The following is a 25,524-nucleotide window of genomic DNA, read 5'->3' as shown; positions in this document are numbered from 1 at the left end:
AATCAGCCTTGACCCTGTGCCTCATGGGAACAGTCCAGCCCGAACTACCAAGCCATGTCTTTCCTAGACCGGAATCAAGCATCCAAGGACCGGTTTCTGCGCTATCAGCCTTCTTCAGCCTGGATAGCTTGACTCCAGTTATGTGGAGAGCCTGGGACTGACATCTGCGCATACCCAGCCCACTCGGGGTGAAAATTGCAAAAAACACAGTTGATGGACAGAATGCAGAACAATGTCTTACATTCACCCCAGTACAAAGATCTGGGCCTAAATCCATCGTTTTTTTGCACTCCACACCACCCTAGGTCAGACAATGGCTGTATGCAAATCAGCCTTGACCCTGTGCCTCATGGGAACAGTCCAGCCCGAACTACCAAGCCATGTCTTTCCTAGACCGGAATCAAGCATCCAAGGACCGGTTTCTGGCTATCAGCCTTCTTCAGCATGGATAGCTTGACTCCAGTGATGTGGAGAACCTGGGACTCACGTCTGAGCATACCCAGCCCACTCGGGGTGAAAATTGCAAAAAACACAGTTGATGGACGGAATGCAGAACAATGTCTTACATTCACCCCAGTACAAAGATCTGGGCCTAAATCCATCGTTTGTTTTGCACTCCACACCACCCTAGGTCAGACAATGGCTATATGCAAATCAGCCTTGACCCTGTGCCTCATGGGAACAGTCCAGCCCGAACTACCAAGCCATGTCTTTCCTAGACCGGAATCAAGCATCCAAGGACCGGTTTCTGGCTATCAGTCTTCTTCAGCCTGGATAGCTTGACTCCAGTGATGTGGAGAGCATGGGACTCACGTCTGAGCATACCCAGCCCACTCGGGGTGAAAATTGCAAAAAACACAGTTGATGGACAGAATGCAGAACAATGTCTTACATTTACCCCAGTACAAAGATCTGGGCCTAAATCCATTGTTTTTTTGCACTCCTCACCACCCTAGGTCAGACAATGGCTATATGCAAATCAGCCTTGACCCTCTGCCTCATGGGAACAGTCCAGCCCGAACTGCCAAGCCATGTTTTTCCTAGACCGGAATCAAGCATTGTGAGTACCTTGCTCACTTTGCCACTGGATTCAAGCAAGCCTGGCTGAAGACGGCTGTAATGCCAGAAACCGATCCTAGGAAGCTTGTTTCCGGTCCAGGGAAGGCATGGCTTGGCATTTCGGGCTGGACTGTTCCCATGAGGCACAGGGTCAGACTGATTTGCATATGGCCATGTCTGAACTGGGGTGGCAGAGTGGGCTAAAGAACGGTGATGGATTAAACCCAGATCTGTTGACTGGGTGTGAGTGTTTGATTGGTTCAGATGCTCCGTCCATCACCACCCTCTTTTGTACCACTTTGTTCGCCATGGGTTGGCAGTATATGCTCAGACGTGAGTCCCTTGTTCACTTTGCCACTGGATTCAAGCAAGCCTGGCTGAAGACGGCTGTAATGCCAGAAACCGGTCCTAGGAAGCTTGTTTCCGGTCCAGGGAAGGCATGGCTTGGCAGTTCGGGCTGGACTGTTCCCATGAGGCACAGGGTCAGACTGATTTGCATATTGCCATGTCTGAACTGGGGTGGCAGAGTGGGCTAAAGAACTGTGATGGATTAAACCCAGATCTGTTTACTGGATGTGAGTGTTTGATTGGTTCAGATGCTCCGTCCATCACCACCCTCTTTTGTACCACTTTGTTCGCCATGAGTTGGCAGGGTTTGCTCAGACGTGAGTCCCTTGCTCACTTTGCCACTGGATTCAAGCAAGCCTGGCTGAAGACGGCTTTAATGCCAGAAACCGGTCCTAGGAAGCTTGTTTCCGGTCCAGGGAAGGCATGGCTTGGCAGTTCGGGCTGGACTGTTCCCATGAGGCACAGGGTCAGACTGATTTGCATATGGCCATGTCTGAACTGGGGTGGCAGAGTGGGCTAAAGAACGGTGATGGATTAAACCCAGATCTGCTGACTGGGTATGAGTGTTTGATTGGTTCAGATGCTCCGTCCATCACCACCCTCTTTTGTACCACTTTGTTCGCCATGAGTTGGCAGGGTATGCTCAGACGTGAGTCCCTTGCTCACTTTGCCACTGTATTCAAGCAAGCCTGGCTGAAGACGGCTGTAATGCCAGAAACCGGTCCTAGGAAGCTTGTTTCCGGTCCAGGGAAGGCATGGCTTGGCAGTTCGGGCTGGACTGTTCCCATGAGGCACAGGGTCAGACTGATTTGCATATGGCCATGTCTGAACTGGGGTGGCAGAGTGGGCTAAAGAACGGTGATGGATTAAACCCAGATCTGTTGACTGGGTGTGAGTGTTTGATTGGTTCAGATGCTCCATCACCACCCTCTTTTGTACCACGTATTATAGATGCAGGCACAGAGGCAAAGAAGCTGTCAGGAGGCACACAAACCTGAAAGGTGGCGCATTGTCAGTGAGCCCCCTGATAGCAGCCCTTTGGAGGAGGGAAATGCCCCCGCCCCCAGACATCCCCTTGCAGGCGGGCGGAGTCACACACTGCACCCGGCTGCAAGAGGATCTCTAATGCACGGAAAAATTTCAGATGGGTTGCCGTCTGCACAGTGAAACATAGAGCGGCTGCTTCAAAGCTGCTCCATTTTACACTTTGAATGCGCTGCCCCCAGGGCTGCACCACTTTGCGGTTGCCCTGGGGGCAGCGCATTCACTGTAATAGGGCGCTCTTGTTTTAAGGTGCGCTGTGGTTCAAACAGGAAAAGTGCGCCATATCCATAATATATTTACAACAAGGGGTGGTGAGGGACAGAGTCTCTGAATTAAACAGAATACTCTCACCCAGTCAAGAGATCAGGGCTAGATCCAACACCGTTTTTTAGCTCACTGCACCATCCCAGTTTCAGAACCTGGCTGTATGCAAATTAGTCTGTTCCTGTCCCAGTGCATGATGGGAACAGTGCAAACCAAACTACAAATGCCAATTCTTACACTGGGAAGGAAACAAGCTACCGGGGGACCGGTTTCTGGCATTTCAGCCTCTTCGGCCCGGCTTGCTTGAATCCTGATGGTGCAATGAGCAAGGGGACTCACATCTGAGTATACCCTTCCACGCTTAGGGTGGACAAAAATATTTACAACAAGGGGTGGTGAGGGACAGAGTCTCTGAATTAAACAGAATACTCTCACCCAGTCAAGAGATCAGGGCTAGATCCAACACCGTTTTTTAGCTCACTGCACCATCCCAGTTTCAGAACCTGGCTGTATGCAAATTAGTCTGTTCCTGTCCCAGTGCACGATGGGAACAGTGCAAACCAAACTACAAATGCCAATTCTTACACTGGGAAGGAAACAAGCTACCGGGGACCGGTTTCTGGCATTTCAGCCTCTTCGGCCCGGCTTGCTTGAATCCTGATGGTGCAATGAGCAAGGGACTCACATCTGAGTATACCCTTCCACGCTTAGGGTGGACAAAAATATTTACAACAAGGGGTGGTGAGGGACAGAGTCTCTGAATTAAACAGAATACTCTCACCCAGTCAAGAGATCAGGGCTAGATCCAACACCGTTTTTTAGCTCACTGCACCATCCCAGTTTCAGAACCTGGCTGTATGCAAATTAGTCTGTTCCTGTCCCAGTGCATGATGGGAACAGTGCAAACCAAACTACAAATGCCAATTCTTACACTGGGAAGGAAACAAGCTACCGGGGACCGGTTTCTGGCATTTCAGCCTCTTCGGCCCGGCTTGCTTGAATCCTGATGGTGCAATGAGCAAGGGACTCACATCTGAGTATACCCTTCCACGCTTAGGGTGGACAAAAATATTTACAACAAGGGGTGGTGAGGGACAGATTCAAGCAAGCCGGGCCGAAGAGGCTGAAATGCCAGAAACCGGTCCCCGGTAGCTTGGCTCCTTTCTGGTAAAGAATTGGCTTGGTAGTTTAGTCTGCCCTGTTCCCATGATGCACTGGGCCAGGGACAGACTGATTTGCATATAGCCAGGTTCTGAGCTGGGATGGGGCAGTGAGATAAATAACGGTGATGGATCAAGCCCTGATCTTTGGACTGGGTAAGAGTGGTCTGCTCAATTCAGACACTCTGTTCATCACCACCCCCTTTTGTAAATCGATTTTGGCCACTATAGGTGTGGCAGGGTATACTCAGACATGAGTCCCTTTCTCACTGCTCCATCAGGATTCAAGCAAGCCGGGCCGAAGAGGCTGAAATGCCAGAAACCGGTCCCCGGTAGCTTGGCTCCTTTCTGGTAAAGAATTGGCTTGGTAGTTTAGTCTGCCCTGTTCCCATGATGCACTGGGCCAGGGACAGACTGATTTGCATATAGCCAGGTTCTGAGCTGGGATGGGGCAGTGAGATAAATAACGGTGATGGATCAAGCCCTGATCTTTGGACTGGGTAAGAGTGGTCTGCTCAATTCAGACACTTTGTTCATCACCACCCCCTTTTGTAAATCGATTTTGGCCACTATAGGTGTGGCAGGGTATACTCAGACATGAGTCCCTTTCTCACTGCTCCATCAGGATTCAAGCAAGCCGGGCCGAAGAGGCTGAAATGCCAGAAACCGGTCCCCGGTAGCTTGGCTCCTTTCTGGTAAAGAATTGGCTTGGTCGTTTAGTCTGCCCTGTTCCCATGATGCACTGGGCCAGGGACAGACTGATTTGCATATAGCCAGGTTCTGAGCTGGGATGGGGCAGTGAGATAAATAACGGTGATGGATCAAGCCCTGATCTTTGGACTGGGTAAGAGTGGTCTGCTCAATTCAGACACTCTGTTCATCACCACCCCCTTTTGTAAATCGATTTTGGCCACTATAGGTGTGGCAGGGTATACTCAGACATGAGTCCCTTTCTCACTGCTCCATCAGGATTCAAGCAAGCCGGGCCGAAGAGGCTGAAATGCCAGAAACCGGTCCCCGGTAGCTTGGCTCCTTTCTGGTAAAGAATTGGCTTGGTAGTTTAGTCTGCCCTGTTCCCATGATGCACTGGGCCAGGGACAGACTGATTTGCATATAGCCAGGTTCTGAGCTGGGATGGGGCAGTGAGATAAATAACGGTGATGGATCAAGCCCTGATCTTTGGACTGGGTAAGAGTGGTCTGCTCAATTCAGACACTCTGTTCATCACCACCCCCTTTTGTAAATCCATATCCATAATATGGCCCCTAATGGATCAGACGGGGTATGATCCAGCAGACAAAACATGGAAACCTGCAGTCAGTGTCCATACCCCACAACTGAGAAAACACATTCATGCGAGGTACCCTGTAAAGGCACACCCTAGTACATGACAGGTGTGGTGTACTGTCTCGAGTACCAGGAATTGTAGAAGGGTGACCCAGTGTAGGACAAAAGTGCGTGGTTTAGAAGATTAAAGAATTATTTGGCATGCGGGAAGACAGAATCTGGTTTTGCCTTACAGAATGGTATACAGTAGCTGACATAAATGGCTATTATTGTTTAGATATTTGTCCTTGTATTGTGGGATGTGTCTGCAGTGTGAATGTTCTCATGAGAAGGCCCTCAGAAGAACCCATTAGAAATGTAAGATCTTGCAGCCAGCTATCTTGGCATGGTTCAGTGTTTGAGCCCTGCCCTGCCGCTTTAAGAACTTTACATCTTCTGAAGTTCCTGGAAGCAACTGGGATGTTGTGCTCTATAAGAGCTTCATCATAGATATGGATTAGGAGCAGCCCTGCACAATAGCAAGATAAGGAAACCAAGGCCTTTTTGCAGAACAAACCTTCCATTTGGAGAAATAAGACTGGCATCTAAACCTGGTGATGCATCTGACTAGAGGTGGGCAGAAGACCCCTGGTTGGGACTTCAGCATTCTGAAAAGTATTAAATGACGTATGACTGCTCACATGAAAGCAATTATTGGGAAACCTTTATTACTCATGCTACGCATATGTGTCATAAAAAGAGTAATTATAGTAGTAAATCTGTATAATACAAAAGCTAAAAATTCTGGCTATTGAAGATGTAAATAAGTCCCAGAGGCCTTTTATGTCAGTCAAGTCTATTCTGCACAATCCTTTGAGCCGAGCCTGACACGACCCTCTTTCCACTTGATGATTCGATCTTCTGCCATGTTTATAGGAACCCTCCTACATATAAGACATGAGCCGTTGTAAGTTTTAGTTTTCTTTATTTCCCGGAGCGCCGGGGCTATGTCTTCTCTGGAGCCCGGCTGGCGCCACACAAAATGGCCGCCTTCCGGTTCCTGTACCCGAGTTCCGGTTCCGGCGCTAGTTGGAAACAACTAGACCGTACCACAATGTTCTATCAATCTTAGGAAGCCACTTAGTCCGCAATGACTGCTGGGTTTCCGCTATTTTTTGGCCGCAGATTAAAGATTTGCAAATGTGGTAAAGGAAATGCACGGAGGGGATGGGAAGAGGAGAAACAGAGGGAAGTAATTTACAAAAAAGGAGACAATGTCATATCTATGGCATATCTAGCAAACCATCCACCATGATGTGTGTGCAATCTTCATCATATGGCAAATACAAAAGGATACCTAAACTATATTTTCTGAACTGATCCATTTGAAAGTCTGTGATTTTACTTTTGCTCATGTCTTATTTTGTTATAAATTTATTTTGTGATTGTTGGACACTTATTTGCTGTGCTTACTAATTGCTAACAACTTTGTTATTCTCTCTGGTTGCCTAGAATGTGCTTCTTCATGCAATAAATAGGAAAATAAGAATAAAGTAAATTAATATATAAGCACAATTTGTAACAAAACTATCATATTCATTTAGAAGGTCTATACAGCAGCCATGAAAAATCTTTCATTTACCTCCATACTAAAGGCATAAAAATATTTTTCAAATCATATGTCTCTGCAATATTAAATACAAATAGTTGGGTCTTTAACTTGCGTTGCAAAAATCTTCCCTCTTCTGAAAATGTGATTAGTTGTTAATATCCCTTTGTTTATCTACCTGCCACACCCACTAACCAACTTGTACCACTCACGAGAATCATGTCTAAGGCCCACATGCATCAATATTGGCATTTGCAAATTCTTATTTGCGAAAAATAGCGAATCGCAAATAGGAACTCGCAAAAGCCTATGCATCATTTTTTTCGCAAATTTTATGCGAATCTGTAAAAATCGCAATTTTTACCGATTCGCATGAAATTTGCGATTTTTCAATTGCGAATTCGCAATTCCCATTGATTCCTATGGGCTAAAAGGCCCATAGGAATCAATGGGAATTGCGAATTCGCAATTGAAAAATCGCAATTCATGAATGCATTTCAAGGGTGGAGAGGGGTGTCCAATGACCCCCCCCCCTGCCCCCATGAAATGTACTTTTCAGTACAAGTTACATACACACATGTCCTTAGGACATGTGTGTCTGTAATTGCACAGTTTAAAAAAAGCTATTTAAAGCATATTTGAACAATTTCGCAAATTACCACGAGGTTCAACCTTGTGGTAATTTGCACTTCCGGTTTCAAAAATCGCAATTTTAAAAAAAATGATGCATTGCTTTTAAGGAATCGCAAATTTGCGATTCCTTAAGAGCAATCGCATTTTTGGAATTCGCTAAAAATAGCGAATTGTCCAAAAATGCATGATGCATACTAAAAAGGTATTTAGGAATCGCAAACGGCCGATTTTACCGAATCGCACCGTTTGCGATTCCTAAATAGCTTGATGCATGTGCCCAATAGATCTCTAATGGATCCTGAATTCAAAGATGGTGATTGTAGTACTGGTCTAATAATGTCGTGAAATATTTTAGGCTATACATTGCTCCTTCTCAACCTCCTCTCATCCCCAACTAAAAATGTTTCCAAAAACCTACTGTACATCAGCCAACAAGATCAGTCCTCAGATCGCACAATCCCTAAGAAAGAGCCTCTTTCTTGTTCTTTGTTCACAAAAGTTGGCTCATGCTTTAAACCGTGGGGCTCAAATGTTGCATTTTTCAGGATATTCACTAACTATGTAAATGTTCCCATTAAAATTCTTTATATGTAAATATGTCTGGTGGATATACTGAAAATCGTGCATTGAATTTGGCCCTTGTGATCTAACGTTGAAGGTTCTTAATTTAAATGTGCAGATAAGAAGCAAGGACATGGTGAAACTGTGAAATTGTAAAGACCAACTTACCTTTGAAGTATTCACAGTTGTAAAAACTGAGCTTGTCCACCGAATGAATCTCAATAAGATTTTGCTTTGGGGTTCTAGTAAAATTGGTCACGATGAACTTTTCGTATGGTGGGATCAGCACCTCCTTGTTCTCCGGGTAGGAGGAGAAGTTCTTGATGTTCACCCCATAGCAGGTTTCTATGTCAAAGACTGTGTGCTGGCCAAACTTCAAACCATTGCTTTGGCTGAGCGATGAGGAGACGAACTGGCCGAACCGGACACGTTTCCGCTTCTCGGTTTTGTACCGAATGTCTCTGAAGCCCCGGTACACATTGACACACTGTGGGGTCTCCTGCTGTGCTTCCAATATCTGAAGAGCTCTGGTTAAAAGAAAATGCAGAGATTTATACTTAAAGTTCTTTTGATAATATTCAGCAGATTTGCCAGCTTCTCTGACAGCTTTGTCAAAAGTTTTGTGGAGCATGAAACTGGAAGTGTATGCCAAGATAGCTATTGCATGCTCCTCCTTGAAGCCACTTGGCAAGACCGTGGTGTCGGTTCTATTTTCCCATTTTGACCTTGCTGACTTCCAGGCTGTGTAAAAGTATTTGCTCTTTGCAAATTCAGTCTTGATCAAGGAGGGGAGCTCCTGCTCCATCTTCACTTCACATCCCTTATATTGGTCGTCAAAGGCAGAGAGTCTCAAGTCGATGGTATGCTCGAGTAGGAAGAGGTCTCTTTTGTAGAGGAGAAGACCCTCAGTCTAGACAAGATAAGGAAGATTAACCAAATTACTTTTCATAGACAAAAAAACATAGTCCAACTCACAGCTAACCAAAGTAATGAAGCATGGTGTAAACCAGGGGTCTCCAAACCGGTCCTGGAGGGCCGGATCCATTCCAGATTTTTTGGATATTCCCATTGAGATACATGTAGTAATTTTAAAAATCTGGCATGGATCCGGCCCTCCAGGACCGGTTTGGAGACCCCTGGTGTAAACTGAAGCAATATCGCTCATATCTAGAATTCTTATTGGAAGTCAATATCCACTTCTGGTAGACGTCAAGTCCATAAGTCAGTGAAGCTGCACCAAAACTGAGGATAACATGAATAATAAATTAAAACCCAAATTGAAATCAACACTACTAGAAGAAATCTTAAGCCATCAAACAAGCCCCCAGTCCCAAAACCAGTCAGCGCAACCTAAAAACCCTTGCAATTTCAAGGAACTCATGGTCCACCTAAACCACATCTACATCAAGATAATACCCATGTACCACCAAACCTTAGCTCTAGGCAAGCAAACCTCAGCATACCATACACAACAAGCTAGAGTATGTCGAGAATACCAAACATTTGAGAGATTTGCCCCTAATACCCAGTGCCTACTAGCCCAAGCCAAGGGAAGCTTCATTCCAAATATCACCAACTTGACCACTCATTGGATAAAATATTCTGAATTAAACCATGGTGTGTTCACGGCCCTGCCTAGAGCATCGAATGGAAATCAACCCCACAGCATAAAAGTAGACGTGATAAAGCTCTATCGTCCTCCAGAAGCACCAATAAACCAAAAACAACTGCTCAATTATAGGACTCATGGAAACATGGGGGCATATTACCAAGCAATAGCAATAATTATTGCTATTGCTTGGTTAGAGACAAAAATTTACCGCTGAGCTGCGGTGATTTTAATCGCAGATAAACCTTGGTATTACCAAGGTTTATCGCAAATGCGATAAAAATCGGCCGCAATGCATGAATATCTCTGAAAAGTCAGCGATATTCATGCATTACCGAGCTAATGCTCTTAGCCATGTTATCCAACTCCCATTGGATAACATGGCTAAGAACTGCTCAGGGCAGGCGTTAGCTTTTGGAGATATTCGCGCTTAGCGCAAATTTCTCCATAAGTTGGTAATAGGAGATAGCGATGTTAGCAACTGTTTCCAGTCGCTAACATCTTGGCACGCCCACTTTGCATGTCATTAGTGATAAATATCACTGACATGCAAAGTGGGGCCGAAGATGGTCGCTATCTCCTACTAGCTGTCGCTAACTGGTGTTAGCAACAGCTAGGTAATAGGGAGATAATTTTATCTCCGCTTTCTTGGCTTTTAAAGCCAAAAAAGCGGAGATAAACCCCCTTAATAATATGCCCCATGGTTTTATGAAAGGTCAGCTGCTTTATTTGACCTACCATAATGTCATCTGTTACATGATGTAAATGAAGTTTATTGACACATCTGGTACTTCAGTGAAACATCCAGCTATATGATGCAAGATCATTTCAAATACATTATTTATCCCATCCGCTGTATTATTCACCACAGGAGGCAACATCACAGTTTTTGAAAAGTTACATAGACTAGTTATACTCCTATAAACCATAGATTACACAATGCTGCTATTGGCAAATTCATAGCACTAATAATATAGAAGCCATGTGAATTTCACAAATAACTAAGGTCACTCACTCACACTGCCAACTACAAGAACCACCTAGTTGTGCAGCTAACCATCTAAGTAGCTGTTGATTTGGACAGCTAATCTACTGGTCATTCTCCAACTCATCAGCAAGAAATCCTACTCAATTCTCTGTAAAGATATCAATTCTGGGCCTTTGTGGGTCACTCTTACCAAAACTGGAACCAGCAAAGGGTGGAGAACATCACAAATATAAGTATAAGAAATATGGAGCAACAGTTGATTTTTTAGGGGAGTACAATATCACTTTTATAAACCTCTTTGTTTCGTGTTTAACAAGGCATGGCCATTTAAATGGCATAACACTTCGGGTTAATAACTAAGAAATATATCATTGACACCAAGGATTTTTGAAGTATAACGTGGAATATTAACACCTTAGCTGCTATGGAACGTCCAGCTTCAGGGCTGGACGTTCCATTGCGCAGGTGCAGTTCGAACGTTCAACGGCCGACGGCAGCACTACGGAGGTAGTGGTGCCATCGGCCGCTGAACGGGCAAAGCACTTATGAGGTTAGCACTCGTATACCGTGGAGTGTTGTAAATAATAACGTATCACAATAGCACACAGGACCATTAAAAACGAATAAATGCAAAATCGACACAGTGTATCACATTCAAAAACCATTTAAATACACAAGACATTACATAATTTAACACAAAATACACAAATGACTTCAAGGCAGAATCCATAAAAAGTTCATATAGCTTCAAGCATCTGTCCTTATTATTTGGATGTGGAATATGCTTAACAGAGGTAAGGAACACCTATAGTAATCATTGACGTTTCGACCCAATAAAGTTGTGTACTCATATAAAATATCATCACAGGTCTTCATCGGGACAAGTAAACAGAAAGTGCGGCCTTGTGAAAATGGCCTCTATATAGCCTGTTCAAACCAGAAATGTAGTATCCACAGGGAGTATGCTCTTAAGATTAGTAGAACTAGGGACCTTAGGAACCAAGTAGGTCCTCAAAATGCCATTTAATTCAGTGTAGAAGGAGAGCCTTGGGAGGAAGAAGCGCAGATGAGTCACATCTTGACAGTCTGGTTTCCTGACTGTCAAAACGTAACTCATCTGCGCATTTTGACCCAAGAATCCACTCTGGATCTCTAAAGTATTGGTTAATTTACCATACCTCTTTGCAATTCAACATGAAGGCTCTCCTTCTACACTGAATTAAATAGCATTTTGAAGACATACTTGGTGCCTAAGGTCCCTAGTTCCTTTGACGTTCCCAAAGCATGCCAATTTTATAGACACTGCCACAGGAAATGCCAAACGAACCACCCACCAATGACTAAAAAACTTAAATTATGGCGGGTGTTTGCCACACAGGTTTGGCGGTGCAGCTGCAGGGCGGTCCAGCTGCTGCACCGTCAAACTCATAGTCTTTCATTCTTTCATACCCTTTATAAAGTTTCTTGTTTCTATTTGGTTCAACATGCTTGTTTATAGTTTGTCTAGCTTTTTTACACCCTCCCTGAAGGATTGCCTGATCTTAAGAGCGCTCTTTCACTTTCTTCTTGTGCTTCTTAAATGTGTTTAAATCCCCAGGGTGTGTTGGTCTATAATTGGAAGGGATTCAAGCCTTATGTATCTCTTAACCCCTTCGCTGCTCATGACGAGCTCAGCTCGTCATGCAGTACACTGGTCGTGTGCTCATGACGAGCTGAGCTCGTCATGATTTATGGACTATAACAATTTCCAGCACAGGAGGAGAATTGCCTTCGCAGTCATGTGGTTAAAACAGTGCATGGCCAGTAAAAATGTGAGATTATAAAATATGGTAACTCCATATACTAGCAATCATCCTTTTGTAGGCTTGCTACACAATGCATGTTTGAACCAAGAATCACATCCTTCAATTTAAACAAATATCCATGCAGCTGCCAAATTTACTTCTATCCTGCAAATTGATCATCATATGGTTGTGCTCCAATGGTAACAGCCTCAGAAATAAAACAGCATTTTATGAACACACATAGGGATCATATAGGTCTCTGATCTTGGTTTATTGGCAGATACCCCAGTAAATATATTATAGCATTAGACCCTTGTAGTAGTGAGCTCTACCAGATATTAAAGGCCTGCTCCAGCATTAAAGGCCTGACCCGAAGGCTTCTATCAAGGGAGCAGGTCTTTATTGACTGGTAGAGCCTGCTACGGCACGCTCTAAGGCTATTAGAAAATTCCGCCCCTAGAGGGCAGAATGTTCTCATTTGTAAAACAAAGACCTCATAAAGCCTGACGGGGTTGAAATATCATTGGGCTCCCTTGCCTTTTGTTCCCAGCAAAAGCTGTGTACAAACATTGGAATGTTGGAGCTCCGGGCCCCAATTGGCCATCAAAAGCCTGGAGCTACTCCATTGTTTTCAATGGAGCTCCCAACATTCCAAACTAATATGGTTTAGATATGTCAACCTTGAGTATATTATTGATAAACTTGTTGCTCTATGATTCACTTCCCTTATCAGTATATACACAATTGATTCTGCTCTTGTCACTTTCACATTAGATGGGGTATTGACTATTCTTATTTATTTTAGCTTTTATATTCTTACTATATAAAGTGTAGCAGAGAAACATATCAGAACATTTATTATTGCTCAACAACTGAGTTTGATAATGTATAGGCAAGGAACCCTATTTTCTTTTGTACAATTGACTTTCAGATACACTTTATTTGTAAGAATTTTAGTGACTTGGATTTATGCAAGTACTATTCTATAGAGGAATTATGAATAATTCAAATAGATGAGTGAAAAGGCAGTGCAGTAAGGTCCTGACCTTGCATTTGGCCTGGCAGTCCCTACTGCTCAATGAGATTAAACTGCTCTTCCTACGTATTAATGCTCCTCAACAGTAAAGCTTATGACTATCCCGCCATAAGTTTCATCGCCCCCTAGAGGCTCCCATTCTAATTCACCCCTCACTCCACATTTCTTGGAAGTTGGGATTCTCCAACATATTCCTTGGTTTTCCATGGGTGAAGATCATCCCTCTCCTAGAGTACCTGAGGTCAAGTTGTAAGGTGATCAGAATGAAGGGTATCTAAAACCAGGAGAATGAATATCTTCTCATGGAAGCAGCTAGGAGGGATACTCCTGATAGCTCCAAACCAGTGATAATCAGACAGCATCTGCACCGGATATCAGGGGTCTATTCATTATTAAATGAGACGCCATACAGCCCTGAAGGGTTACCTGGGGGATCTCCATCACCATCATGATAGGAAGCAGAGCTAAGATCAGAGCAGGAGGCCCCATTCTTCACCACAAATTCTGCAAAACATAAAAATAAATGAAAATGTATGTGCTAGCATGAGCATGCATTTGCGTTTATTTGGGTAACATATTGTCTAAACTGTCCAATATCTTATTACAGTAACTTAGAAAACATTAACGTTGTCAGTCAAGACAATTGCCATTTGACCTTAAATGACCAAACATTTGTACATTTACAATATATCCTAGGTCGCTCACACTAGTTCTAAGACGTCTCACTACTGGATTTTCCCTGAAGCATGCAGTTCATTGGTGTATTTTAAACAACCTCCCACACCCTATCATACTATTTTTTCAAATGATGCCATCCTGGAACACTTCTGTTTCTTTAAGAAAGAGACGCAATGGGATCAGGGTTGGATGGTCTCTCATGGACAGACGACCCTGGGGAAATTCTGTGATTTGTTGCAGCCCTTCCTCCTTGTCAGAACCCTCATTTATTATTTTGTGGATTTCCCACCAATATCTCTCGGTCATCATGCCTCTGTGTTCTTTAAAGACAGGCATTACCACCCCATATACAGTAAAGGGTAGCAAACATCAGAACAAGAGCAGAAGGTATGAGGTAGAACTTAGGTTAAAAAAATGAAAAGACTGTGGGCTGTAAATGTAATGATTGGAACCACTGGGGAGGGGTTTAAGGCAGTAACAGGTGTTGTAAGCACCTAACTGAGGAAAAGAAAGACAATTTGCCATCTGTCCAATTAAGGGCCCGATTCCGATCTCGGTCGGAAGGGCTCCAATTTGGTTTTACCTATACCGATCCGGGGCCCTTGTTTCCGACCTACTCATTTCCAATTCCGAACGCCCAGGTATGATGCCTGGAAACCCTTAGCGCTTACCAAATCAGTTCCGGAAGGAGTACGGAGAGATAGAGCCATCCAGAGCCGAATGATACAGCTCTGTGGAGTAGGTTTTCCAATGGAGCAAGTACGATGAATGATTCGGACAGCCTTTCTGATTTGTTTTGCCCGGATCGATAAGGCTGACAGAATCTGTCTTTGGAGGCCTGTAGCAGGCCTCCCTTCACCTGGGGACCTCCGAATCATGCCCGTGTGGGTATCCATGGGTCCCCCTTTTCAGACCATTCACAGTGTGGCAGGCACCAAGGAAAAGCATTCCGGACACAAACGTTCGGTTTGCTTCCCGAACGAGATCAGAATCGGGCCTTAAGTATAAATGATTCCCATCTGGTGCACGCCTGGATTATTAGTATATACATATTGCAAGCCATCTGAGACAGTACACAGGTGTATCTCAAAGGGAAGACAACAGATGAGGGGGTAAAGGACGGGAGGCTGGCAGGTGAAGGGGCACTATCAGCACAGATCCATCATCTGAGAACTTATATGTGGAAAGAGTATTACTTGAAAAGAAGGGTGCTCAATTACTTCCCGAAGAGCAAGAGTGAGGAAGCCTGATGGAACTGGGTGAGGTTGGCGTTCTAAATGTTAGGAGTGAAGCAAAGGAAGACTGGGTGTCTTGTCCTTCTTGAATTTTTTTGTCGTGAGCCAAATGGGGTTGTTATGTAGCACACCGGAGAACTTGAGCTAGTTTACCAGATAGGAGGTAGTACTTAGGTTTAAAACTTTGCAGGTGATGCAGCAGATTTTGCTAGTGATGTTTTTTGGTAGAAGGAGTCAGTGGAGTTCACTAAATATGGGTGCGATTTTATTAAATTTCCTTTATCATTCAGGGAGTAGCATGAAAGACTATTTGTATAGGCCGTTGGGCAACACATTGCCTCTGTTGAGCTAAGATAGCATCACTTCATTCATTGAGCCTATTGGATTTTTCGGGGGGACCAGGTCTTCATCAACAACTGATGCCACCAGCAGCTTGTCTGGACAGAAATTATAAAATGCCTCCTACCCATCGCGAGTTGTTAACGAATGGGTAAGAACTTTAATTTCCTTGGAAGTGTATCTACTAAGCTATTTCCCCACATAGAGAACTGTTTCTTTTAGTGGTTACTTCATTGTAGCTTCTGCTCATCATTAACATGTGCTTGGTTCTAGTGGTAGTAGTATTTTTTCCACATTATTGCTCTGGTGGAGCATTTAGTGTTGGACTCTGAGGGTTATTCTGAGCTTTGCTTTTATTTGGCTGGTATTTGTTGGCAGCATAGCGCTCTTACTAGGACATCATTTTGAGCATTGCAAGCAAAATGAAGTGCTAAAAATTATTCTGTTTGCAGTGCCATCTGAAGGATTTTTTGGGCCATGGGCAAGACTTATTCTGGGACACCCTGTGGAGAACAAAAGTGAATTTATTGCTAACTTTCATCTCACTCAAGGCCTCAAATTGGCAAAACCAGCTGAAGGCTCCTGCTGCCTGGAGTCTGCCAGTTAAACAGTACCAAAAGAAAGGGTGAAGAAGTATTGACAGACCAATAATATTTTATGTGGAATTCAGTATCAGCCTGTTCTTACCATTGTAGGAAAAATATGTCAGGAGTGACTTGGTTGGTGATTAGTGGGCTAATGCATAACATTGAAAATCATGTACACATTGTCCTGGAAATTTGAGCTTTAATTACCTGACATACTTAATACAAATAAATTCCACTTCACAACTGTCCTTTTTTCTAGAATAGTGAAAATCAAAACATTGCTATTTGGATTTTCACAATTGCTCAATCGCTCTCACAATGGCCCCTCTCTCCTTGTCCCTATGAGGTCTATGTCCACAGATCCATTGTTTTTCCTTCTATCTGTGAGATTGCATGTTACTACTACAGTAGTATGTGCACAACAGGCCCAGGCATTGTCTACCCAGGCGGAGATGTAATTTGTTTTTCTTAATCAAATTGCTGGGTGGGTTTAATCCTTGTTGGCAAATAGCTTTTTAGGTCTCGCCTACGCAGCGCGCATGCGCTGCATAGGAGGGGCTCTCTTGGAATCGATCAGCTTTTTTGCCCAAAAACGTGCACACTTTGCATTGCTTTCAATTGCAACGCGTGCACGTTTGGCGTTTCACTTGCGGGAGCGAGCTTTGGCAACATCTATTTGTAATTATCTTGCAAACAGATGGTGCCCCTGCTCGCTCCCGCAGGGGAAACAGGCGCAGGGGCCATATGTTGTTTTAAATTAGCGCGGCCTTTCACTTTCACGGCCGCGCTTGTTCTCTCATAGCGCGTGCCCACACATACACACCACTCGCAGTCTAGTTTTTCTCTGGGCATTATACTACTTTAATTGTGTATGCTTTTAATTAACTGCACCGTGATTATTAAACTCGTATTCATTCTTTAATCGCTCATTTGCACTCTGCCGCATGTCTACTTTTATCTTGTTTATTACGCCTGTTCTCTGTCACCTTCTCCCTTTGGCATTTACACTGTTCATTTTCTCTACACCTCTTTCTATCTTATTTTATTTTTCCTTACGTCAATTATTTCCTTTTCATGTTTTACTGCTACTCTCTTTTCTCTGTGCTTCATTTTCTGCCCGCTCCCCCGCCCTTTTCACTTCCCTCTCTGACAAGCACTTTTCCTGCCTCTGTGCCTTCCCTCCTCAGCCCGCGCATAGACCCGGGCTCCCGTCTCTGGCAGATCCTATCTTTGGGCCTGCACACCTCAATAGGGAAACCCTAACTTTAAAGGCTGGACTTCAGGGAGGCTGAGACAGAGACGGCTCATCAACTAAATCACTTAGGCCCACATGCATCAATATCGGCTTTTGCGATTTCTAAATTGCGAAAAATAGCGATTCGCAATTTAGAAATCGCAAAAGCCTATGTATGAATATTTTTTCATTTTTTATGCACTTCGGTAAAAATTGCTATTTTTACCGAATCGCATAAAAAATGCGATTTTCAAATTGCGAACTCGCAATTCCAATTCATTCCTATGGACCAAAAGGCCCATAGGGATCAATGGGAATTGCGAATTCGCACTTTTAAAATCGCAAATCCTGATTGCATTTCAAGGGTGGTGAGGGGGGTTCAAATGAACCCCCCCTGCACCCATGAAATGTTGTTTTCGCATCATGTTGCACACACACATGTCCTAAGGACATGTGTGTCCGTAACATGAATGTTAAAAAAATGCTTTTGCTGTGTTTTTAACACTTTTTGCAAATTTACCGAGTGGTTCAACCACTCGGTAAATTTGACACCCTAATTGCGAATTCGCAATTTCAAAACTAATCATGCATTGCTTTTAAGAAATCGCAAATTTGCGATTTCTTAAAAGCAATCGCAATTTTAGAAATCGCAAAAATGTTGCTATTTCTAAAATTGCTTGATGCATCTCAAAAAGCATTTTTGGAATCCCAAACGGCCGAATTTAAGGAATCGCACCGTTTGCGACTCAAAAAATGCTTGATGCATGTGGGCCATAATGTAGTCAACAACGCACCACGCCAACACACTGTTAGCCTTTTGAAGAAACCTTGGTGACATCTGTATCCATTACAGGGAGATGTTGGCGCTGTCAATTGCTTATTGGCCTTTGCCAGGACAGTGAAGATTTGTATTATCGGGGGTATTTTGACGTTTGCCTGAGAGTCACTACTCATTGCACCCTACTTCACTCACGGATCGGTCTTCCCTCACTGATATACCCCTTGCTTGCACATACATGCCAACTATTTCAAAATGGCAGATTTAATAAAAAATCGGAGGGGGGGGCTGTACTTTCCCCACTTACTTCTACTGAAGCAGAAGTTAATCAATCAATGTGCTTTTCTTTCGGTCAAGATACGACCATAAAAGGACCTCTTTGGAATTCCATTAAGACAAGTGCATACAATAATCTTAAAACAATATAAGTGATTTCAGGTGGGAGACAACTAGAAAAAAGACTTTTTTTTGTTTAAAAAAGCAGGAGTTTCCTGTCTGGATCGGGTCTATTGTCATGTATGCTTTCAGCATCACAGATCAACTACTCCTGCTAGCACAACTCACCGCCACCACCACAGTCACTGATCCCACCTATCAATGCCAGAATATTTGTGGGGCTATTTCCGGTATGTAGATCGGTCATATGTTGCATCCAGTGACATGCCGTGTGTAGTGCTGTTGCGGCTGTGGTTCGAGGGGGACACGTCCAGTTGTATCCATAATGCAGGGGCCAAACCCGAGGCTGCCATGTTTGTGGTTAAGGAGAAGGCCCTATGTCATGGATACTCACAATTATTTTCCCTGGGGTCACAACGTTTGGACCGAGATGTGACCAAGGGCCACGTTGATGCCAGTAGGGTGGTGGTCGGGGAGAAGGGACAAGGTTGGGGATTGTGGCATGGTGGGTGTAGGGGAAGTGAAGCATATACATCTACAGTCTGAATTGCATACTGTTAAACTAAAAGCTTATGATTAATCACAGCTTCTTCACTTAAGCAAATTGTGTGATCCTAGGCAATTGTTTTATTTAATTTTACCTCCTTTTTTCTTCATTAACACAAAAATGACTTCAGGTTGTGTTACACAAACGTTCTGTGTTCTATTTAATAAACTATAATGTTCATGTATGATAGAAACCCAGTTGATATAGCAACTGACCTGCTTCTTATTTCACTATTGACATTGTTGTTAGGGTTGGGCGGGGGGATAACTGAATATTTTTAAATTCATGTTTGAAAATTATTACTTTAAAAAAAATACTTCTCAACGCCTTGATATAATCTGATGTACTAAGGTGAAATGGCTCTGCGTGTTAATGAAGAACACTTTTTGAATTTTGAAAGGACTTTATAATACTTTACCACTTTTGCTGCAAGACGTCTATAAAAACGGAAGGTGTTTTTAAAGTTTAGCGGTGCAGGACACCCTAGTTAATTCCTTTCTTTAACTATTAGATAAATCCTTACCATTTAGCATGTTTGTTAATGTTGCTGCCGAGTCGTGTAAGCAGCAGCCCAGTGTCACCGTTGACCGGAGGCCGCATGTAAAGGTCAGGAGGGCTGCACTTTGAGTATCACTGCCTTATGTGGTATCATGATAGGTGTAGCGCAGCCGTATCTGGAATAACAGGGCAGATCATGGTTCAAATATTTCTGGAGTACTGTTACACAGCAGTTTACACTCATGTGTAGGATGCCCCCTCTATGCTCAACGATGCAGATGTGCTCTGGTTGGCTACATCTAGGGTGCAGGGAAAGCCAGGTGCTTAAGTGCTCATCAACAGCAATATTTATGTGGGCATCTCTGTGGTGTCGATGCAGCCATACAGGGGGTGCAGAAGCCAAGCCTGCAAAGCCACACCCGAATCATGGCCATATCGGTGCAGGCAGCATTGTACAGCCATGCCCAAGGAGCAGTGGTGGATCTATGCACAGATGTATATCATGTGTAGGGAAAGTGTCCCGGGGAGTCATAGCTGGGCTGCTGGGCAAAGCTCTGTTTAGGCACCTGGGGACAGAGGCAGAGTGGTCGCTACCATAGCTAGCGTGGGAGAACAGAACACTGCATGAATATATAGTGTTCAGAGAAAGGACCCACTGAAACCATATTTGAGGAACAGGGACTTTACAAGGTGTAAAAATATCTAATAAGTAGGAACAGCCATTTGCCACCACATCTTGGTTGTCCACCATATTCACAGGCGGTCATCTGGCTATTTATGGGATGCAGGCACAAACCCACCTGCTGCAATATCTAGGTCAGGGGTTTCCAACCTTTTCTGTGATAAGAGCTACTTGTGCTCAATGACAATCCTCCCAAGCTACTAATATAATTAGAGATGTATTAGTAACCACATCAGATGTGATTGCATTGGTGGCCACTATATGTAAGATTACTAGCTGTGATCACCTCCGTGCTTCAGGCAGGACAGCCCGCAGTAATGTAAACAAGCATTGGCATAGCCAATGGGTCTCACTTTTGGGACCGTATGAGTATTTAGTTATGCAGCACAATATCCTTGGTGCAACAACAACTGTTGCATGGCTAAACACTTATAAGGACCCAAAGGCGAGACCTATTGGCTATGCCAATGCTTGTTACTTGTAGTGTCTGATTTCTGGCCTCATTAGTGCTACAGTTGTAAATGTGTAGTATACTTGTAAAGCGCACAGCTGCCCCAGCAACGGGGCGTCCCGGCGCTGTATAACACTGTGGAACCCTTCCTGGCTCTCCCTGTGCAAGGTGAAGCCAGGCATCCCAGTGTTGTTGGGGCTGTTGTGGACATTAAGCAAGCTATTGCCCAGAGTTGCAGCGTGGGAAACATGATTAGAGTAGGCGCTGAGGCGAGAAATATCGAGTCCACGGACATTGAGCCCAAGACCCTGCCGCGTCGAGACTTGAACCCTGGTCCCGGGTCTGATCTCTGCTTCAGAGTCTGCCGCTCTAACCAGTGAGCCACACTTCTCCACATGATCTAATCCATCCAACATGTTTATAACCCATCTTGACAGATTGTGAAGTGTGCACAGTCTGCTGAGACACTATGTCAGCTGATGCTGATAGGACAAAAAGCACAACGGTCAGTAGTGCAAGCGTCACTCACAGAACAGGCACATGCAGGCACTAGCAGAGGAAGTGTCCCTTTCTCACATAAACAATACGCGATGAGCATCAGTTGACAAGCTCCCCATCCTCACCGAAGTACACCACAGTATCCCTCACACGACTGGTCCATCTGGGCGTCATCAGTGCAGGCTTCCATTCCTCATGGAACAAGTATAACTTAGGCAGAAGCGCAAGAGCATCTCTTTCACTGAACAGGTACAGCATGGCCACTGCAGTGCAAGGGAAGCTTCCTACACCGACCCTACAGCAGTAATACAAGCTCCCTACTGTCACAGAACTCAGGAAGCATCAGTGAATCCTCCTCTCCCAAATAACAGGGTGGGTGTGTTGATTTGTGCATGGATGTTGGAGCAGGCAAAGCGGCTGGTTGAGAATAAAAATGTTATTTCAGCACAAAGATGCCACAAGGGGTGAACGTGCACTCACAACTACATATATCATCATAATATGTTATGTGTGAGGAGGTGAATAGCTGTATTGATTAATGAGTAACTGTATGGGGAAGTGGATGGTGTTGTCAGCTTGTGGTAATTGGCTGCATGGGAAACTGGAGGTCTTGTGAATTTATGTTTTGTTTAAAGCTGAATTTGTGTGGGCAGATGGATGAGCAGATGAATGGAGAATGCATGTGAAAGGAAAATATCTGTGGAATGATGGGTATTTATGTAAGGATATCTGATGGTTAGTCTGGGTGTATGAGTGGATTGAAAGGAAACTTTGCGTATATGGTATTTGTGCAGGCCAATGGTGTGTGAATGTATGGATAAATCTTCTGTGTATGTGCTGCATTTTGAGCTGTAACTCTTGTGCATAGGCTGAGTTGTAAAAAGTAGCTAGTAACTTTGAATGGCTTGTGCCTCTACCTTCTGGGCAACAAGCCACGGGAAATCTGTCTGACTGGGAAGCACTGTTACTGAATCTCATCAATACTCCTGATACTACACAGCAAGTGGCTGTTGTCTTATATACAATTAGGTGTGCAACCCCAGTAACAGAATATTCTATACTGGCAAACAAGACATCTTTGATATAACACTTTCACTAGACCACTGTTTACTAAAAGAGAAGCTCATAACAGAAAGAATAGCAGTGAGACATCTCAGATGTATTAATTAAATGTTGCTAAGATGCATGTTCCAATTCTAAGGTCACATATGCAACTATGACTCCAGCAACTGAGTAAACCATGTGCCCTGCTTTATCAGAATAGAATGGGGGCTGGGAGCACACTGCCTCACAGTCCCAGCACAGTTCGCCCCTTTGCATCCTGGTAAATGCAGTACACAGTTCAAACTTACTTCAAAATTAGATGGAGTTTTTCACCAAAGTTGGTGCAGACATTGCTGTATATCTCTAGACACGTGTTTCTGGGTTGAGCCCGTCAACAGTAGAGAGCAGCAGTATTAGAGAGCAAAGAAAAATCATCTAGCAGTGTGCTCCCAACCCCCATTCTGTTTAAAAGGCTCCCTTGAGCCAGCCTGCTGACGAGCTTTGGAGATGAACCTGTGTGCCTGTGAGTAGTACTGTGACCTGAGAGAAACTTGACAGCATTTCCAGCAACCCAGATGATTTTTATTTACTCTCTAAAACTGCTGCTCTCATCTGATGAAGGGTTCAACCCAGAAACAAGTTTGAAGATGCCAGGACCAACCATAGCCACCCTGTACGAATACCCATGATGCCGGACCTCTTGCAGATAACTAAGCTTGTTTGAAGTTGAATCACGACTCCTTCACCAAAAAGAGCGACCAGCTTATGAGGGATGTCAGCATCAGAGAGGCCAGCACCAAGAGTGCCCCAGCTGTCCTGTTTTGCCCCCCTCTGCAGGTCTAACCGAGAACCGTGAGTGCCTTTGACTCACAGTCCCATCGGAACAACACCCTATGCACCTAAACTCCCCGCCTGTGTTCATGACAACCGACTATGCCCCCCTGCTCCCAGGACCCTCACAAACTGAGGCCCCCATTGGAAGGTCTCAGACTTGTTCCAAGTCCCCCTTTGCAGCCTGTTTCTAGGTGGCCCCCTCTTTGCCTGCATTGTAGTGCACAAGACTACTAACCTGTTAAGCATCACTTCACCCGGATACTCCAGGGAAGGTGCACTAGAACTGCTGGTGGTACTTTGGACCTTGGCCCCCTAGCACTTTAAGTACTAAAGGGAACCACAAATCTGATTGCAAGTACCTATATGCAGTATATGTTTCTTTCTCCATAGAAAAAATTAAATCGTAAAAACACATTTGTGCTACAATTTTAGTTACTCATAAAAAATAGATATCTCGAAAAGTACTTACCCAATTGCAAAGTTCTTGGGTGTTAAAATATGAATAAAAATAATTATTTTTCTAAATTTTTCTTGAATTTCTTCTTGAGTCTGTGTCTCATTTATTGACTTTGTGTGTACAACAAATGCTTAACACTATCGTGTGATAAGCCTAAATTTCTCACCCAAACTACCACAAAAGAGAGCATGTGGGGTTATTAATGTAAGCCATTTAAGCAAGCCAATAAGGGGCGGCTGGACTGTCCACATAGTGTATCTCGGTTTGGTACACTACATAAAAAGCCAGCTTCCTACAATCATACACTCACACCGGAACTCAACCAGACTCTTTGAGGCGACTCCTTTCACATAAGTTATATGCTGCACGGCAAAAAGACAGAAACACAACATATGAAACAAAAAAAACTTATGGAATACAAGATGAAGATAAAATGACATTTTAACAGGGAGTGATTTGCTGTTATGGATTACTACAAGGCTTTCTACAGTCGTTGGAAATTCAAACATTGCTTTTGTCTATGAAGGACATGAATTTAGGACCTAATATGAACCCATTTCAAGACAGTTTTTATTACAGTTGCATCAGAAACTGGAGAAGATCTGATGCACTTAAAGCCCTGCAAGCAGCACACTGAAATGGAGTGACAGGCGGGCTGGGGGCCAATTCAGATTTGTGCCATTGGCCCTAAATGCACATCACACACATCTTTGTAGGTCCCTCTACCATGCCAGACCCAGTCTTTTTTTATTGGGGTTTGAAAAATACACAATGGTAATAGGAGGACAAAAAATTGCACAACTACACAGCAAATATCATTGCTCCAAGAAAAACAGAAGCATTGTTTAGTGTCAGGTGGTGCTGAAAAAGGGGCATGCGTGTGGTTGAGGTATGTCCATGCTCTGCCTCTATACTAGTAACTGGGGGGGTGGGCGATATAATCGGGAGGGGTGACAGGAGTGGTGCTGTGGCATTGGCATTGAATGGAACTCTGTCTTGGGAGTTATATATGGTATACAGCATGGGTCACTGTGTCATGAAGGGAACTGACAAAAGAGGCGGCTATCACTCTGCGCCCCCGTCTGATCCAGTTAAAAATCCTGCATAGGACATATCGTACTGGGGTGACTCTATCGAAGATGGGTGCCAGGCAAGATACACTATGTCTACGCGGCTGTCACCAAGAGGGAACCTTTTACTATACCAAATGGGATTGTCCACTAGTGAGATCAATGTGGGACTGAGCGACCACACACATGCAAAAAGCACTAGGGAAAAAGATAACCCTTACACCGCAGCTGGGGCTCCTCAACATCTGGGAAGTCATGGATCTAACGGAAGTAGAACAGCAACTGGTCACATTGGGGTATACCTTGGTGAAGCGGGCAATAGCAATGAAGTGGGGAATCGCAGAGAGGCCGCTGATAGGAACCTGGTCACGCGACTTAGATAAGTGTATGATTACAGAGAAGGAGGTGTTAAAATCTAGAGGGTGTCCCTAGAAGTGGGATAAAAAATGCAGCGGGTGGAATGCATACCGAGGAGACTTATGTGTCTCCCCGACTAAGGAAATGGAACTGTCAAAACACAGTGTGTATTCTCCTGAACCAAATGACTGAATACCTATTTCATGTCCTGTATTTGTATACCTGCTGTAATAAGGCTGCGATATATGGCGACCAAGTATGTGATTTGTTGTTTAAAATCAATAAAAATATCTATTTTTTTAATGAAGGGAACTGACATGATGGAGTGTGGGGCACCTACCGCATGGTGTCGACAATGAGGATGTAAATTAGAGTGTGAGTAGGAAGGCGGGTGGGAGAGGAGTGGCAGGATGAGAATGGAGGAAACGGGTGTGAGGGATAGTTGGCAGGTATGCTAGCTATGGGGTGCAGGGGGTAT

At 44.0% G+C, this 25,524-nt stretch overlaps 1 protein-coding gene across 3 annotated transcripts in view; it reads right to left on the bottom strand.

The window, feature by feature from the left end:
• LOC147693542 (GPI-linked NAD(P)(+)--arginine ADP-ribosyltransferase 1-like) overlaps nt 1-25,524 on the bottom strand; it is a 73,841-nt gene that overhangs the window by 43,904 nt on the left and 4,413 nt on the right. For all 3 annotated transcript variants that reach the window (XM_086933757.1, XM_086933756.1, XM_086933758.1), the window contains 2 exons: nt 13,788-13,865; nt 8,113-8,854 (listed from right to left, as the gene is read on the bottom strand). In XM_086933757.1, the coding sequence (XP_086789883.1) occupies nt 8,113-8,854; nt 13,788-13,850 (805 nt within the window). In that variant the 5' untranslated portion in view covers nt 13,851-13,865. The remainder of the gene's footprint in view (nt 1-8,112; nt 8,855-13,787; nt 13,866-25,524) is intronic.

The sequence above is a fragment of the Lissotriton vulgaris genome, chromosome 8 (genome assembly GCF_964263255.1).
Source record: "Lissotriton vulgaris chromosome 8, aLisVul1.2, whole genome shotgun sequence".
Classification (NCBI taxonomy): Eukaryota; Metazoa; Chordata; class Amphibia; order Caudata; family Salamandridae; genus Lissotriton; species Lissotriton vulgaris.
Note: the sequence above shows the minus strand (reverse complement) of the source record. Positions and strands in the feature narration are given on the sequence as shown.